This window comes from Dicentrarchus labrax, unplaced genomic scaffold (genome assembly GCF_905237075.1).
Source record: "Dicentrarchus labrax unplaced genomic scaffold, dlabrax2021, whole genome shotgun sequence".
Taxonomy (NCBI): domain Eukaryota; kingdom Metazoa; phylum Chordata; class Actinopteri; family Moronidae; genus Dicentrarchus; species Dicentrarchus labrax.
Window position 1 is genome coordinate 23,051,775 of NW_026136715.1, and position 17,147 is coordinate 23,068,921.

A 17,147-nucleotide genomic window follows, 5' to 3' on the forward strand; every position below is an offset into this window, starting at 1 on the left:
TTTAATACATCAAAGAGGCAAAAAGGAAATGGGCCTAATTCAGTGAGGTTTTAAGCATTTATGCTAGCTGCTGCTAGCTTGTTCCGTCAACTGTAGCGACTGTGCTACCTAATTGCGAGCGGCAAGTTGCTATGTTCCAAAAAATAAACCAAATAACATCGCAAAATGTCAAGAAAGGAAATATTCTTACACCCGTTTTCCTTATTAAACACAAAACTATAACTGTTCACCACCTGACTTCAAGTTTCTTCCGTTTACCGAACTAAGACTAGCTTATTGGCTTGTTAACTAATCGTAAAATACACTTCATTCATTGAATTAGGAACATAAAACAACAAAACGTGACTTAAATACTTGGAAGTATTCATCCAGTCAGCCATTCCTACTCGCTACACTAATGTGTAAATGGATGACTGTGCATGAATGGTTGTCCCTGGTCGTTTGAGTGCCAAACCATGCAGTAGTAGGACGCAGTTGAGGAAAAAGCTTTACATTGGCTTCCTGAAGATTACATTTTATCACAATTGTTTTTGTAAAGTAATGCCTATTTGTCTCCAGGACATGTCCACAGGATCCTCGCTGTTTTTATTATTGTTTCTGGTCTCCCAGAGATCACCTGCCAATCAAACTGAGCCAGGGCCAGCACTGTTCAAATTTATTGTTTACAAAGTACTTTTGTTTTCAGCCATGGTAGATAACGCCGTTCATATTAACTACCAAGGTTTTCTTTCTGTTCTTCAGAGACCGGAAGTGTCAGATATAACTTTGCTCAAGTACCAGGAGGATTTCTCGCAGGCAAAAACTCCCAGTACATAAGTATGCAGTTTGTACACTCGGTCCAGAGCTAGCACTTGATACCTTGACTTTGACAGAACCCTCAGCTCTGGTGTCAGTCTTTTGTCACTCAGCTATGCTCGAGGCTAGACTGAGATTTTCTTATAGGAAAACATCTCAGAAGAGATCTGGTTACAAGCCACTGCTAGCATTCATGATTTTTTTTCTCTTCAGGTGGTGTGTTCACTGTCAGTGTTTACAATCGTTATTTTTTTGTGAGTTATTTGAATGACAATATAATACAATAGTATTTGCTTTATGATTTCACTAGAATATATTGGTGTTACCAATATTGTTAAGAAACACTGCAGAAACATTTGAAACAGAGAAATCATTCTGAGGTCACCTGCAACCTCAGTGTCTTATTTTGTCTGTTTTATTTTACCCTGTCATACGATCAGACACCCTCCCTCTCTCTTGTACACATCTGACACATTTCGATTGAATTTCACCTCTTGTCACTGCTTGCATGGCTTCGCTTCCGAGCCACCCACTGACACTCACATGCACAAACACACACACACACACACACACACACACACACACACACACACACTCAGAGCATAGTGTGAAGTGATTGCAGAGCAGTGGGCCAGTCATGACAAGGCCTTCATGGTAGCACCTGGTTGTCTCGTGTGTGTGTGTGTGTGTGTGTGTGTGTGTGTGTGTGTGTGAGACACCTAATGCCTACACCTCTCAGACACACACACATACTCTGTCAGAAATACAGATGCATTCATGGATAGCTTCGCACACACATTCTTCTTTTTCCCCTGGTACAAAAGAGAGTGAGCTCAGGTAGCTGTCAGGCGCTCTCCCACAGGGAACAGTGGGCAAGTCAAAAACAGCCTCCTCGCCTGTCACTCCACACACACACACACACACACACACACACACACACACACACACAAACATTCACGCACTGTGCTTCGGTATGAGGAGAGAGACAGAATGAGATGCCTTGGGCAGATGCTGGACCAGTTGTCTATGCTGCACACAAAGAGTTTGTGTATATGTGTGTGTATGTCTATCACACTGTCTGTCTGTCTATCCAGTACCGCAAAAGCCATCTGCCAGCAAGTCCAAGTGGACATGCTGCTTTGCGTTTAGTCCTGGCCTGGGAGCCAGCGATAAGAAATAGCTGTGTGTGTGCACGTGTGTGTGAGTGTGTGACATGTATATCCTCAGCAGTGACACTGGTGGTTCACCCCTCCAATCCAAGAGGACTTTTTTTGAGTGGATTTTTATGCGTTTTCGTCCATTGACTTACGATCAGGTTGGCTACCTGTGAGAGCTTGGCATCTTTTTTAACGCCCCCCAGTGCTGAGGCAAGGACGTCACACCAGCTGGCTGCCAAACAGCCCTCAAAGTGGGCGCAGAGCCACAGCAGCTGTAGCTGCCACAACACGGGTCAATTACTCTCTAAGTTGATGTTATGTACACACCACACGAGCACATACGCACACAGGTAGTCCCTGTTTGTTTGTGCATTCAGCAGCCGCTGACAAAGTTTACGGTTTGCTGTTTCACACTTGATCAAAGCCGATGAATCAGTGGGAAGTTTAGGATCAAAGTCTTATGAGTTGTTGTAGCCTGACTTGTGCAGCCTTGAAGTGTTGGCTAACCTTGGTTTGTCTTCATGTTGCTGTCCCTCAATGTTTTGCTGAACGGCGGATCATTGATGTTTCAAAGAATGCAGCCTCCTCAGAGGGTGAAAACAAACTGTCCAAGACGGTGTATCAGCCTGTGGCCTGTAGATTGATTTTAATGTTGTTGCTAACTTATTAAAATTTTGAACACTGAAGCTTTTCCAAATTCTGCAATGGGCTCAGCACGTCCAACAACACACTGTGCTTGCTCTGCATGGGTGGACAGATTTTCCCTGAATGAATTGAGAGCATCTGTTTGCTTTACGCCAGGATCACATTTAATCCCTGATGCATTTGTGTTGCTGAACTGTGTAGAGTTCTGCACAAAGACCCCAATGGCTGACGCATATTGAGATGAGTCTGTTCAGACACGCCTGTCTGGTGTTACAATATAAACTTTCTTTGCATTCACTCATGAAAACTTGAGGAAAGCACGTTGAATAGAGTTTGTGCATGTGAAATCAGTTCATGCTTTCAACTTTGATCTGCTGTGACTGACCTTGAAATTGTGTTTTTTATCAATCTTAACACCTCTTCCTTTGTTTCTTCCTGTCCGGCAGGCTGCAGAGGGATGCTTTGTGGCTTTGGCGCTGTATGTGAGCGTGACCAGACTGACCCATCCAAGGCAGAGTGTATGTGCAAGAGAATGGAATGTCCATCCTTGGTGGCGCCTGTTTGCGGCTCGGATGCGTCCACCTACAGCAACGAGTGCGAGCTGGAGAAATCTCAGTGCACCTCACAGCGACGCATCAAGGTGCTGCGCAAGGGACCCTGCTGTAAGTACCATTACCTACCTGCCAACCACTCATAGAGAAAGTCATGTCAATTTAACGTTTAACATTTAAACACTTTGTATGCTCGTAGTTAAAAAGAACACAAGTTGTACATTTGAAGAAAAGTTTGAACCGACCGTTCATCTGCTCTGTTGTATTTATTTATGAACACCACACTCTAAACATATTGATATCATTCTTCAAAACGTTCTAGCATTAGCAGCATTTTTCTTATGTTAGAACATGTTTTTGAAGTGTTAACATTAGTATATAGAGTTTTTTTTAGAATTTTATATTATATTTAGATTTAGAATTTTAGAATGTTAGAATTTTTAGAGATCAAATTGGCGCCTTTGATGCAGAAAAGATCAATCCCAGAAGTCCACTGAATCTACAATATTTCAGAAAACAATCTGAGACTGACACCATTAAACCTCTGTGAAAGTTTGAAGTATAGGTGAATGAACTGCTTTTTAACATTTAGGTTATGTTTTCATTAGTGTATAATCACCTAAAAAAAAGAAGAATTTATCTACAGAGAAAGGGGCCACCATGTTTCTACAGTAGCCCAGAATGGACAAACCAAACATCAGCTCTAAATAGGGCCTTTTGGATTTTTTGCGGACACAGTTTCTTGCTTGGAAGGAGAGCGGCATTCAGTTGGTCTGCAAATTCACCACTAGATGCCACTAAATCCTACACACTGGTCCTTCAAAGCATGGCGAATGTGGAGGTTTAGATAAAATAATAGACATTTTGATCTGGTTTTTGTTTTGATTTGGGACTGAATCAGCCTAACACAAATCTGTAACTCTCTGAGTGACGCTAAATTGCTTGTTATTGTCAAGTAAATGGATTTCTATTACACCCTATCCTAATACAACAGGCTTTCCCTTCCTATCTTTATCCCCCAATACTAAAACATGTCCCCATTATGTCCAATCTATTGTCTTTCCAATATGGCTACGCTCCCAGCGCTTAAGCGCCACCTGCACCCTCACAAACAGAGTGTGTGCCACTCACTGCTCCCATTGGTAGCCATCCAGAGTGTATTTCATCCCTTAGCCCCTGGTGGGTGCCTGCACTCCTGCTGTACCTCTCATTGCTTCTCTTTAGCAAAGCCCATCAAGATCCAGGGCTCTGAGGGGAGCGGCGGATTCCTGCCAAAGCTGCAACATTGCAGCAGCCTCAATAATAACTATAGTGTTTTGTCAGCGTCGTGCCCGCCTGCCAGTGTGGGCCCACTGCTAATTCCAGGGGTCTGATTACAGTGCTGGCTTGGACCTGGCACTAATAACAAGCTTGGTGACCGCTCACCACTGGCAGAGTGGAAATAAAGAGATATAAAAGACAGAGAGAGAGAGAGACAAGAGGAACAGAGAGTACAGTGGAGAGGCATCTGGAGAGGGAGGGAGGGAACTATGTTGAAAGAGGAATGAGCCATGAAACATTTAGAGAACGAGGGGGATGCAAGAGCAAGTGAGTGAGTGATTGAGTGAGTGAATGGATGAACAGAATACAGGATTAAATCCAGGGAGAGAAAGTAGTGTGAGTGCTGTAATGACGGTTTATGGAGGGTTAAGGCCATCAAAGGCACCATAATTACCCCTGGCAACAACAGCAGGCAGTCACTGGCAAAAAAAAATTAAAGTAAAAAATAATAATGATGATGATAATGATAGTATTGCTGATAATAACTACACACTCAGCACCAGAACAGAGACTTTCGCTGTTATCACGTCACATCTGCAACAAGGAGTCAAAAGCTGTTTTTTTTTCATTCTTCCGTTGCCTGCATTTTAAATAGGCCAGTATAATTGATGCTAATGGTAAGGCAATTTTTATGTCAGCTTTTCCATGTAACCAGTGAATCTGACTCCTTTGAAAAGAACACAGAGCTCTTGCGAGTGTAAAATGGAGACAAGTGTGTTCTGGATGTTTTTTTGTCTTTAGTCTATTTAAAAGGTTAAATCTGCAATCAGTGAATGGTGTCCATCACAGTAGACTTTCTGCCTTATGTACTTGAACTGTAGGAAGGTAAACAGTGAAGAAGTGTGCTTTCCTATCTTTTCTTTGACTACCTTTGAGCTAAAATGGTAACTGTTGTGAAAAAGGTGGAGAGTTTAATTCACTCTTTACTGTGCCAAAGCGCACTTGGCTAGTTTTAGAACTGTATCTGCAAAGGTTATATTCTTTTGACTGGTGGATCTGCCCAGAGCTGGCAGACTCTGTATGCTGAATAAGCCACCAGGTACTGATGCAGGTGACCTTAAAGCCTAATCTGTAAGTCACCAGTTAATGTATTAAATGGAAATCTAGATGTTATGTTTTGAAGTGACAAATTAACATTTTGCCGGCCACAATGCGTAGCACCAGTGCTATTTATTTCTTGTTGCATCGTGTGCCAGTGAACTCAATGCAAGCAGACATAGTCAAGTAGGTGCCAACTGCTTAGCTAGCTGTGATCTGTAGGTTTGTTTACCTTTGGTTTTATTGAAGCAGCCTTGTTGAAAGCTCCCACACATAGCAAATGGACTTTTGTCAATAGACAGTATTCAGAAGGGCAGTCGACCAAAGATTCAAAGGAAGGTTCAGCCGAGTCGTAAGCTGAGGTTTAATATTAATCAAAACACGTTTATACCTTTTATTTATATCTGAACTGAAGAATATTTGCATTTGTACTTTGTATGTTTATACGGGTACTGTCGGTTGAACTATAGGTGCCAGAGTGCAGTATGGTATACATGCATGTCTGCCAGGATGTATGTGTGTGTGTGTCTGAGGAAGAGAGACGGGGTGTTAGGAGGTCAAGGGAAGCCGAGTGACAGGTTCTCATTCTCTTTCTGCCTCCAATAAATTCAACCAGTACAGAGGGTCTGGACAGGTCACTCGGGCTTAGATTATGGAGTTGTCAGAGCTGATGGAGGCAGAGAGAGGCAAAGATGGGAAGAAGGAAGAGCGGGTGATGGCACGAGAGGAGAGAGAGCTGAGCGAATGGGAGAGCTTTTAACTTTAAGAATAGTGTGGGCGGTTGGATTGGTGCTTTTGTGCAAAGCCTCGTTTGACTCATTCGATTTGAATGGCAGTTTTTCATTGGGGTAAGTGAATTGGCTACCGTTCTGAGAAGCCGTCGTGTCCAATTCAAATCAACTCGGGAGTCTTATCTGGCACTCAGGAGTGAAGCCACAAAAGAAGTTTTTTTTTCACAGATTATCCCCCTTTTAAAGTGACTGGAGTTATATGGAGCATGTTGTTAGCACTAAATACAAGTCTAAGACTTGGGGTATGTTTTTGCAAAGAGGAATATCAATGCTGACATCTGCAGCTTGTTGACACCTCTACATTTTACAATGTGAGCACTTTGGTGCTTACTTAAAGCGAGACTGTGTAACTTTTAAGAGAAGAAATAACACAATCTTCCTCTTATTCTTAAGCCCAGTTCAGACCCAGAAAATGAAACTGTGAAAGCCTTGCAGGGAAATCGGCCTATGTTAATTGGAAATTCCATAAGTAATATTCATCTGTACTCACTCAAGTAAATTGTTGAGATTTTGGATTGGAAACTTGAACAAAAACTAACTTAACTAAACTAAAATACAGTCGAATGAGGCAGGACGTATGAGCAGTCACATGATCAGACGGGTTTTAAGCAAACCCACAGGTTAGCCTAATTCATTTTGAAGAGAAAAGGAAGGTAAACTGTAAATTGTCCCACTGCACTTGTTGTGTGCCAACAGTTTTCCTGTGAGGGATTTTAACCAACATATTGGGTGTGCTCACTTGATGTTGTTACTCCAAATAAGTGGCTTGTTTGTTCCCAGTCCTGCCCTATTGACAGATGCCCATATATTCCCACTCCTCCGACTGCACAATTCAGCTTAGCTCAGTTTGGCAGAGCAGTGGAAAAATCCCATTCAACCACGTTCATTTAGCACCTCACTCTAAAACACTGAACTGGCTATTACAACAGTTAAGTGCCAAGGTAACAGTGTAACTCCCCCCATGAGGGCAGGAGAAAATCACCTACACGACTTGAGGCGTGGGCACTTAGTTGCCCCCAGTGCTCTGCTCTAATATTCACATAACCTGGACCTTAATGGTTCAGACCAGCTCTGCGCCAGCTTCTTCATTATCTTCCTTTTGTTCTAGATGGATGATTTGGGATGGGCGGGGTTGCATTTGTGGCGGTCAAGCAGGCAGGCGGTGAGCAGATAATAGCCTCTGATATTATCGAAATTAAAAGGAGAAGCCGCGTTTAAATTGGCCCAGCAGGAGTGTCTGATAACAACACAAGGCGAGAAGGAAAAGGCGGTCAGTTATGAAAAGAAAGAAGAGAGAGAGAGAGAGAGAGAGAGAGAGAGACAGCCAGCATAAGCACTTTCTAGTTCAGACAGACAGACATTTGGGCAACTGTGTATGTGTGTGTGCATATTAGTGTGTGTGTATGGGCATGCACACGCTACAATCAGCTGGGGAACGTGCACCATGTTGGCTCTCCTAATATTGAACTTGGAGCAGAGTGGTAAATACACTCCCTTTCCCAGAGAGAGCCACAGAAGTGCTGCAGAATTCATCTTGTGTGGCCACTCTAGTGGAACATGGAGTTTTCATTCTTTCTTTCTTTTTTTTTAAACTTTTTTTTTTTCCTTCTTGAAGGACTGCAACAAGTAATGCAAAAAAAGTAGAGAGAGAGAGTGTGTGTGTGTGTGTGTGTGTGTGTGTGTGTGTGTGTGTGTGTGTGTGTGTGTGTGTGTGTGTGTGAGTGAGGTGACTGGGGTTCGAGAGAGTGATCAATGGAGATTGATTTTGTGTGAGTGTGTTCTAGAGAGTTGGCCATGAGCACGGCCCGCTTCCTCCCCTACTCTATCAGTGTCTCTCTCTCTCTCTCTCTCTCTCTCTCTCTCGCTCTCGCTCTCTCTCTATCTCTCACTCTGTGTGTGCTTTAGAGAGGGCTTTATCTCTCCAGCACTGACACACTCTTGTGTCCTCACAGTGAAAGGAGAAAGGCATCAGTACTCCACACCTGCTGCTCTGTCTGCTCTAACATACTGCAGGCAGTCAGACCCAATACGAGGAGGATGTGAACCTCTCCATCTTAAGCATATAAAATGTGGTGCAACTCGAGGTATTCAGTTATAATCTATATAGAACTTTTCAGAGCCGTTCAGTGATTTGATGCAATTGAATTCATTTTCTGTATTTATTACGTACTTGTATGGATCAAACCTGTCTCATATACAAATAATTTACATTTTCAAATATGTGTCGCAGCGAGCACAACACCGGCAAGATTACATTTTCTATCAACCTAATGAGGAAATATTTATAAAGAAAATATCTGCAAAATGTTCACTGTATCTGGATTTATTTTCCCTCCAGTATCCTCTCCTGGCAACTAAGCATGATTAACATTTTTACATTTTGAAAACTCAAAGCACTTTGTTAATATTTGGTAAGATTGCAGTCTTAAATACTAATAAAAAGCCAATGCTGCCTCAATACACAAGATGGGTTACAGTTTCAGTATTTTACCAAACCATGAGGGTTTTAGTAAAGTACATGTGGGAGTCAAGATGCAAAACCCCAGTCTCTGGTGTTAAAGTAAATATAATCCCAGCAACAATTTTGTTTTCTCCTAAATGTATTCGCCGAAGCACATTAATTGTTATTTGTGAGCCCTTTTTTTGACTCAGATATATTTGCAGAAATACAGAATTGATGATACTGTACATGTGCAAAGTGTGTTTTTTGCAGAACATACTGTGTTGTGTCATTTGCGTGTTGGATGATTTAGATGGTGGAAATTGAAAGGAAAACCTGAATAAATGAATTACAAATTCAGACACCCCTATACAGGACAGGAAGACTCAACGAATGGTCTGATGAGTATGAAAATAATGTGAATCATACGACACCTTACTAAAACACCTTATGTCAGGTTTTCCTCTAATCTTCCAGCAATCTGAGGTGCAACATATGTGTGTTCCCTCTGTCAGTGCAAAAACTGTTATGTGAGATGGCGGAAAAATCTATTTGAGAATGATTTGGTAGCCCAATCAAATGGTGCACTATATCCTGTTCACCTGTTGTTTATCAAAGTCTTTTCTGAACTATTGTTAGACCTTTCCCTGGAGATGCTAAAACCATCTCTGGCCTGAGCTTGTTACCCCAGCTGTACTTTTTGTTCTTTGTCTGGTGCTGGTCTGGCTGGTTGTTAAGGTGTCTGGGCTGGGCTGGGTAAAGCCCTGATTTATCCCCTCATAGGGCCCAAAGCTGGCTGGGATGGAAGGAAATCTCCTGCAAGCAAAAGCCTCGTTCTGGAGCAGCGCTGGAGAGTCAGGATGAAAGCCAACCCGCTTTATTCCTCCTTTACATACCCCCTTCCCCTTCCCCTTCCACTTCCTCTTCTTCATTTTCCTCTACTTCTTTTTTGCTCATGCTCTGGCGATCTCTTTTGTTACCCCGGCGACACGCCCGGTTGCCCCCAGTGACAGTGGACTGGTGGTAATAGCTGTAGATGGTGGAGATGACTTTTGGCTTTGCCGAAGCAGATAACAGTGTTCTGCACCGTCTAACTGACGATTATTCATCTCTACCTCTGCACCTCCTTTTGCCCTTTCTGCTTTCCTTCTTCCCCCCCTCTCATTCCTTTCTCTCTTCCTTTCTCCAATCTTCCTCCAATTTTCCCTTTATCTCCCTCCTTGGTTTTATCCCGCCAATTTCCTTCTTGCCATTACCTCCCTTTCTTCCTCACTCCTTCCACTAATCCCCCCTTGTTCTTTTCCTCCCTTCATCTCTCTTTTCATCCCCCATTTCCTGCCTCCCTTTTCACTCTTTCTTTTGAGTCCATTCTTTTTCACATCTCTCTCATTCCAACTCTCCTTCATTTGCTCGCTGTTAGACCAGCCAAAAATAACTCTGTCACGCTCTCGCCACTTCTTACTTCTTTCTCTCTCCTTCACTTTCTGTCTTCCTCTCTCAGCCCCTCCCTCCTCTTCCAATCGCATTCATAAGATTTTAAGACAATGTCTCTCTCTGCGTCTTTCTGCTACTCTCATCAGTAGTAACATGCGTGCACGCACACACAACACAGAGAGTAATCAAATTTCTCCGGGGTGATTGCTGAACACATTTATGTGCACACACACACACACACTAACACACACACACAGGGCGAGAGGTCATTGTAAATAACTCGGTTTTCGTGCTTTCATTTCCCAGGGGCATTGACTCTTGCTTGGTATTCATAACCATAACATGCAGAACCTGACAGACTGACTGTGTGTGTGTGTGTGTGTGTGTGTGTGTGTGTGTGTGTGTGTGTGTGTGTGTGTGTTTGTGTGCACTGATGCTCTATTTATACCCCTATGGATGTACACACATACTCACGCAGGCATACTTAGCGAAATATACACACACTGTAGGCATTTTGCAAACTGATAGATTGAAAAATATACATTCTTGTTATCATCCTTCACACACACACACACACACACACACACACACACACACACACACACACACACACACACACTCACACACATAAAGAGATGATAATGGGCTTTGCTGGAATCCTCTATCCATCTTTACTCGCTGTTCCACTTCCCTGCGACCACTAATACTTGTAAGACAAATCCTGTCTTCCTCATCGCTCTCTCTCTCTCTCTCTCTCTCTCTCTCTCTCTCTCTCTCTCTCTCTCTCTCTCCCCAGCATCTCTAAAACCTGCAGGCAAAACACCGATTACACACACACACATCCATATCCACTCACACACACACACACACATACGCACCTGCTTAATACCAGACAAGGGGTTGTGTTTTGAGACTTTTTAATGTATTTATGCATTTGGCTTCTCCTGAATAATACATCGTTATTTGTTATTTTCTCTGCGTATACTTTGGAAAAGATGGAAAGGAGTGAAAATAAAAGCAGTGTGGTGTTGAAAATATGAGGATAACTACCAGCTCAGCAGACAATAGTGGATATTTTATTGTATTTGTGTGGAACAAGAATGGCGACAACTGTCAGGAGCTGAATTTCCAAAAAATATCTGTTTGTCTCTGTATTTGCTTGGTTTCTATTGTACGTGTGTATAGATATATATATATATATATATATATATATATATATATATATATATATATGTAATGGTCTGTGTTTGTGTGTGTGTGTATGTGTGTGTGTGGAGCTGTCACACAACGCAGACACATATCCTCAAACAAACCAAACTTACTTTCACAAAATTTTGTTCCAGTCAGGGACTTTATTGGCTTGAAGAGTTATAAAGACAACAGAGACAGACTTGTCTATAAACCAAACAAAAAGTTATTTGCAACAGTTCATTAACTTACAGTGCAGCCGTCTAAAATGGGTCTGTGACGGGGCCCAGTCTGATCCATGTCTGAGCCCCGCTGGGTCCCTCATCTGCACTTGGTTGGTATGTGCTTCCCCCATTGATGAAGTTGTGAATGCAGTGTCGCCCTGAAATACCCCTAGCACCATGTGTGGAAACCAGTTGCAAAACCTTTATCTATCCACCAGGAGGAGCAGTGATTATGGAATCCATGTTGGTGCTGTTTGTTTATTTGTTCGTCAGCAGTATTACGGGCCAAAGAAGAACCCATTAAATTGTGGAGTGGATCGGAATCACGGGGCGGATACACAAATTATTTGTAACTTGTTATCATTGCGAGACAATTATAACAATTAAAAAATCTTCTAATATATTAAAAGATTTCTATTTTCTTCACTGCATTGTATACTCATACACAACCACTCCTGGCTTATTAGTTATTTAAGGGCCGTCCATCAACTGCATTCACTCCCCAGAGTAATGCTGTGTTCACATCGTGGCAGTAGAGGACAAATTAGTTGGTTCTTGTGTTCAGTGGGAGATTGATTGTAAATTCCAGCACTGCTGATTTAAAATGAGCAAACAGGTGTTAAACTTCCACACCTTTCGCCTTCTTTGCAGTACAGCGAATGAAAACGAGTTGTTATTCAGCCACATGGTTGTTGTCACGTGTGTTTGTGAATCAACTCGTATTGTCTCATGTCACAGCCGAGATGAAGGAGCGCAGTGGTTATTGATCCAGGTCATCAGGACCCAGAGTCCTGCTGGTGCTCATGTTAGCGATCTGATGAGATACTGTTCACACCTGGGTTGGAATGTGAATGCGGTTAACTGAGTAGGAGGAGACAAACCCAGCTTTTGTCCTCACGACCAGGACTGAGAAAAGAAACTCAGTAGGTAATTACTATGTAGTGCACTATATTTACTTACCACCATTTTACCACCAAGTAGCAAGTACAGAACGATGGTGCAGTCATTTCCCAAGATTCTCTTAACTCAGTTGCTTTAACTGATGGCAGGGCAGAGTTGGTGACCTTGAGGAGGAGTTGGAAGTGTGCGGCCTGATTTCTGCAATTCTTCATCTAACAGCTTACTGTGACTGCTCCCTCTTGCTTTATTCCTTCCTTGCTGTATTAAATCTGATTCACTGCCAAAAGTCTCAGAGAAAGACCAATATGTGTGTAGTGATACTGTATCTAATACGGTTAACAACTATCAGTTTACCTTGAGGGTAACATAAATTAGATACAATTTGTGAACAGTAACAATGAAGTACATGCATGAATAATTTCTAGTGAATCCCATGTAAGCTTACATGGGCAATTTGGATGCTAAGTGGCAGTGGTGGACTCCGCCAGCAAAAACAAAAGTTTCTATTATAAAGAGATAATTACAGTTAATTAAAATACTGACTATAAATACTAATACAAAAACGCAGTTACTTTAAAATGATCCACTAGAAATAATTTAATTATTTAGTAATTAATATTATTATTCTTCCATGTTAGCTATTTTTTTTTTTTAAATTACATTTTATTGTTTCTCACTGAAAGTTTTCCCATCATCTTATAAAACCTGTATCTCAACTGCATTACCTACAGTAAGACTTAACGACTACATGCTGCTGGCTGGATTTCATTCATTTTAAAAGAACCCACATTTTTGTACAAAACATCTCACAGTGAATTGCTTTTACAGCCAGCAACTAACAGACTTCCCTTTCTTTTGTTTGTCGCAGTGGAGCATGCCCATTTCTTGAACACTTCCTCTGTGGGCTGTGTCCTGTTTATAGTGGAATTATACGAGCAAGACACTATTAAAATGCTATGTCACAGAGGATCGAACAGGTCAGTTTTATAGTGTTTATCAGAATCACTTGACTGGCGATGCTGATGGTATGACTTATTTTCTCTGGCAACAATGTGAATGTGACTTTGTTTACTGTTTACCCTAATCACAATAACTGCATTCTAACTTTTTGAGGCTTGGGAGGACAGGCCAATACACCTTAGTTTCTCCCTGAAATGTGTTTGTTTTCTTACTCCTAGATCTAACAATTTTCTTCACAATTAGAGTAATACACACACACACACACACACACACACACACACACACACACACACACACACAAACACAAACACAAACACAGTGCCTGCCTGCATTAATAATGCTTGCCAGAAAAGGAAGAGAATCAATCCCAGTTATTTTCATCTACTATTTGCTCTGAATTAATGTCAGTACTTTCTGCTCCTCCTGCAGCTTCATTCTGTCTCTCCCAGAGAGGCTTATCAAAATAGCTTGAATTAAATTGTTGTCATGTTAAACAGGGTCCTATATTGCAAGGCTGATTTGAGGGGTTTATCTGATTGAAACCATGTGTACGTGTGTGTGTAGAGAGAGAGAGAGAGAGAGAGAGAGAGAGAGAGGCAAAATTAGAAATTGATAAACAGTACGTTGGTCTTTTGGTCATATTAGAATCCTCTGGATCTTTGTTATTTGTTAAATTAAGTCTCAATCTTTGGTGCCAAGCACACATTTCTGTGGTATTCCTGCATTTGTATTTGCTTTCTTTTTTCTGGTGATGAGGTTTTTAATGCTCTTGCTTTTCTTGTTGTTTGTTGTGTTGTTTTAGTTTATCTAAAAAGTGGAAATGTAAGTCATGACTTACTACTGTATAAGCTGTCAACCAATTAGTGATGTTCCCTTCTCTTATTGCTTCAGTTCAGCAGCCTTAAGAATCCTGAAGAGGTAAAACTCTCCAGCAGTTCATAAAAAATTGTGAAGTGCAGGACGGAATAAAAATAAATGTAATTCTGTGTTTTTCATTCATTTTGTGGCTGAGACCCACAGGTTGGCAACTACTGACTTTAGAACAGCCTCCATGAAATGGCTATATTACATCAATAGTCTTACATCAGTTGTTGATAGAGAACTCTTTAATATATTTATTTGAAGGCGACTGTCAAGAAGAGAGATAAAGCAGAGCAAATTATCAGACTTTAAGCTCATCATGCATTCATGTGGATGCCGTATGTCTTCTCACAGATGTGCCTGTGTTTGTGTCGAGGACCAAAACGTACTGTAACTGACTTTTTAGCAGCTCTGAACAGCATATTGCGCCCAGCGGCCATCACTCATTAGCGAGTGTTGATGGCAAAGGCCAAGTATGATTAGCCAACGCTTCGCTGCACATCAGTGCTGATTTTGGCTCCCCACCACCACCGGCTCCCGTTAATCAGGAGCTAATGAAAGGAACTTGTAGCATATGCGCCACTTAGCCCACATGAGTCCTCGTACCACTTTCTAGGGCCAGGATGACATTCAGAATGCATTGGATGTTCATTAATTTAAGCATCTTTCTGTTTTTATTTTGTTGTCAGTTTGTGTACTTTGGATTTATTCAGCTTTTAAACTATTATACATACTACAAGTAAAATCTCTCCGTTTTGTTGCTCTCAGTGCAGTTCTAGTGATGAAGACATTTCATCAGTGAACCTAGCTGTATAAATGTTTGCCATAATGCTAAATCTTCTAACTCGGTCTAACGAGTTTCATCTCACTCCATTTGATCCAGGGGTGCCTGGTGTAGAGCTCAACAATTTAAAACAACATAAATGCATTATTGATTGTGTGTGATCCTGGCCATAAAGAGGTAAACAAACGAGCAGTTAATAGCATCTCCGACTGCACTCCCCGACTGAATTTGGCACCAAGATCTTCTTTGCTGCTTTCAAAAGCCCTCAGCCTTAATCTAAGAGACACAACTCCTGGTACAAGTCCTGACATTTTTCCAATAGGTAATACTGAATTTTTCCCACAGGCCATTAAGGTGACAGGGAGGCCCCAAGGTTAAAGAGACTGTCCATCAGCAAGTGTTGGATGTCTTTTCTTCTTATCTTTTATCTCTCTGAGCTTGCTTATATGGATTACAGGTCTGAAATAAACTGAGTTGTAACACTTAAACTATGCGGATGGTTTGACACATGATGTATAACCATCCAGAGAGTCCCTTAGCGGGGCACTGATGGCACTTACACAACTGTCCTAAATACATAAATCCCAATCCAGGATTTTTTTCTTCAGTTTCTTTCTACGTGAAATGTGTCACTTATGTGATGATCCCCAAAAAGAATTATCACCCAACTCTGCAGTTCCCCACAGCTCTACAGAGGCTTTTCAGCAAAATGCTCTGATGAACTGACTGTGAACTACCTACCCAGCATGAAATGACGGACAGACAAAGTTAGTGGCTAGCTGGTGAACAAAGTGGAGCATTTAGCAGTTAGTGGAGACCAAAACAGAGCTAAAAGAGAGTGAATATTCAGGTGGCCAAAATGAATGCTAATGTTCCTCTGTATCTGCTGAATTTTTAGTTTTTTCTGCTGTACCATTTTGTATTGTCATATTTACTGTGTATATTTCCTGGAGACCACAAAATTCAATTCCCACCATAATCCATACTGTATGCAATGATTCACAACATAAATGTGGCACAATCAACCAATTAGCTGTTTAAATATCAAATTATATTCTTATGAGGGGGACCCAAGACAGAAAAAAATGTACCACTGACTTATAGAGGGGCCTGATCATTTCCCCTTTGAGGAGTAGGTTTTTGTAAAATGATGTTCTGATTATTCAGATTATCACACGTAAAATCAATTCAATCTTGTTGTCAGTCTGACAGTGTAACTGCCCAAGGCTCCATGTGGTTTCCGTCAAAGGAGGTATCTCTAAATGTGTGCTTTAATACTCGCTGATGTTTAAGTGAATAATTTAAGTGTTTTTTTCTTAAATTGTGCACTGTCCTTTCAAAGACCCTGTACATCTCTGTCTGTGTTTGTCATAAATGCCACATCCAGACGTTTTAATCCCGTCTTGCCTTCTTTCTGTCACTCAGCAGAATGAATGGGATCTGTGTAGTCATTTCAGCAACCAACCTGTGCTTTACTGCATCTGTCAAGGATGAGATATCTGCCACTGAAACGGTACAAAATCGACTATTTTGGAATCATAAGACCTTTTAGCATTACAACATTTTAATAATTTATAATGTCATTTATATTTTTCTTAAACATTCATCTTTTTGAGGTTGGAAAATATTATTGTCTTCCAAAATAGGTGTAGCATTTGAAGTCCCCGCCCCTTGTCTCAAACTGCAGACGTTTAGGTTAAAATCTGTCCAGACAAGCGCTATCTGACATACTGTAGTACACTCACACACCACTACTTTACTGTGAGTGTGTGGCCAGCGAACTAGAGTATGATGAGGGCTTTTTGTGGTTCATTTTCCATTCTCAAGGGTAAAACAGCAAAGCGTGTAAAAGAGAGCAACAGCTGCAGTTCAATGGAGCTCTTTGAAGAACTACATCAAACACAGAGAATCATCTTCCAGCTATTGGCCTCACAGTAGAGAAAGTGAAGAGATAGTGTGTGTGTGTGTGTGTGTGTGTGTGTGTGTGTGTGAGTGTGTGTGTGTGTGTGTGTGTGTGTGTGTGTGTAAATATGTATGTGTGTGTGTGTGTGTGTGTGTG

General features: G+C 41.5%; 1 protein-coding gene across 7 annotated transcripts in view; it reads left to right on the top strand.

Annotated features, from left to right (window-relative positions):
* agrn (agrin) overlaps positions 1-17,147 on the top strand; it is a 245,088-nt gene that overhangs the window by 138,224 nt on the left and 89,717 nt on the right. For all 7 annotated transcript variants that reach the window (XM_051426468.1, XM_051426470.1, XM_051426469.1 and 4 more), the window contains one exon: positions 3,044-3,259. In XM_051426468.1, the coding sequence (XP_051282428.1) occupies positions 3,044-3,259 (216 nt within the window). The remainder of the gene's footprint in view (positions 1-3,043; positions 3,260-17,147) is intronic.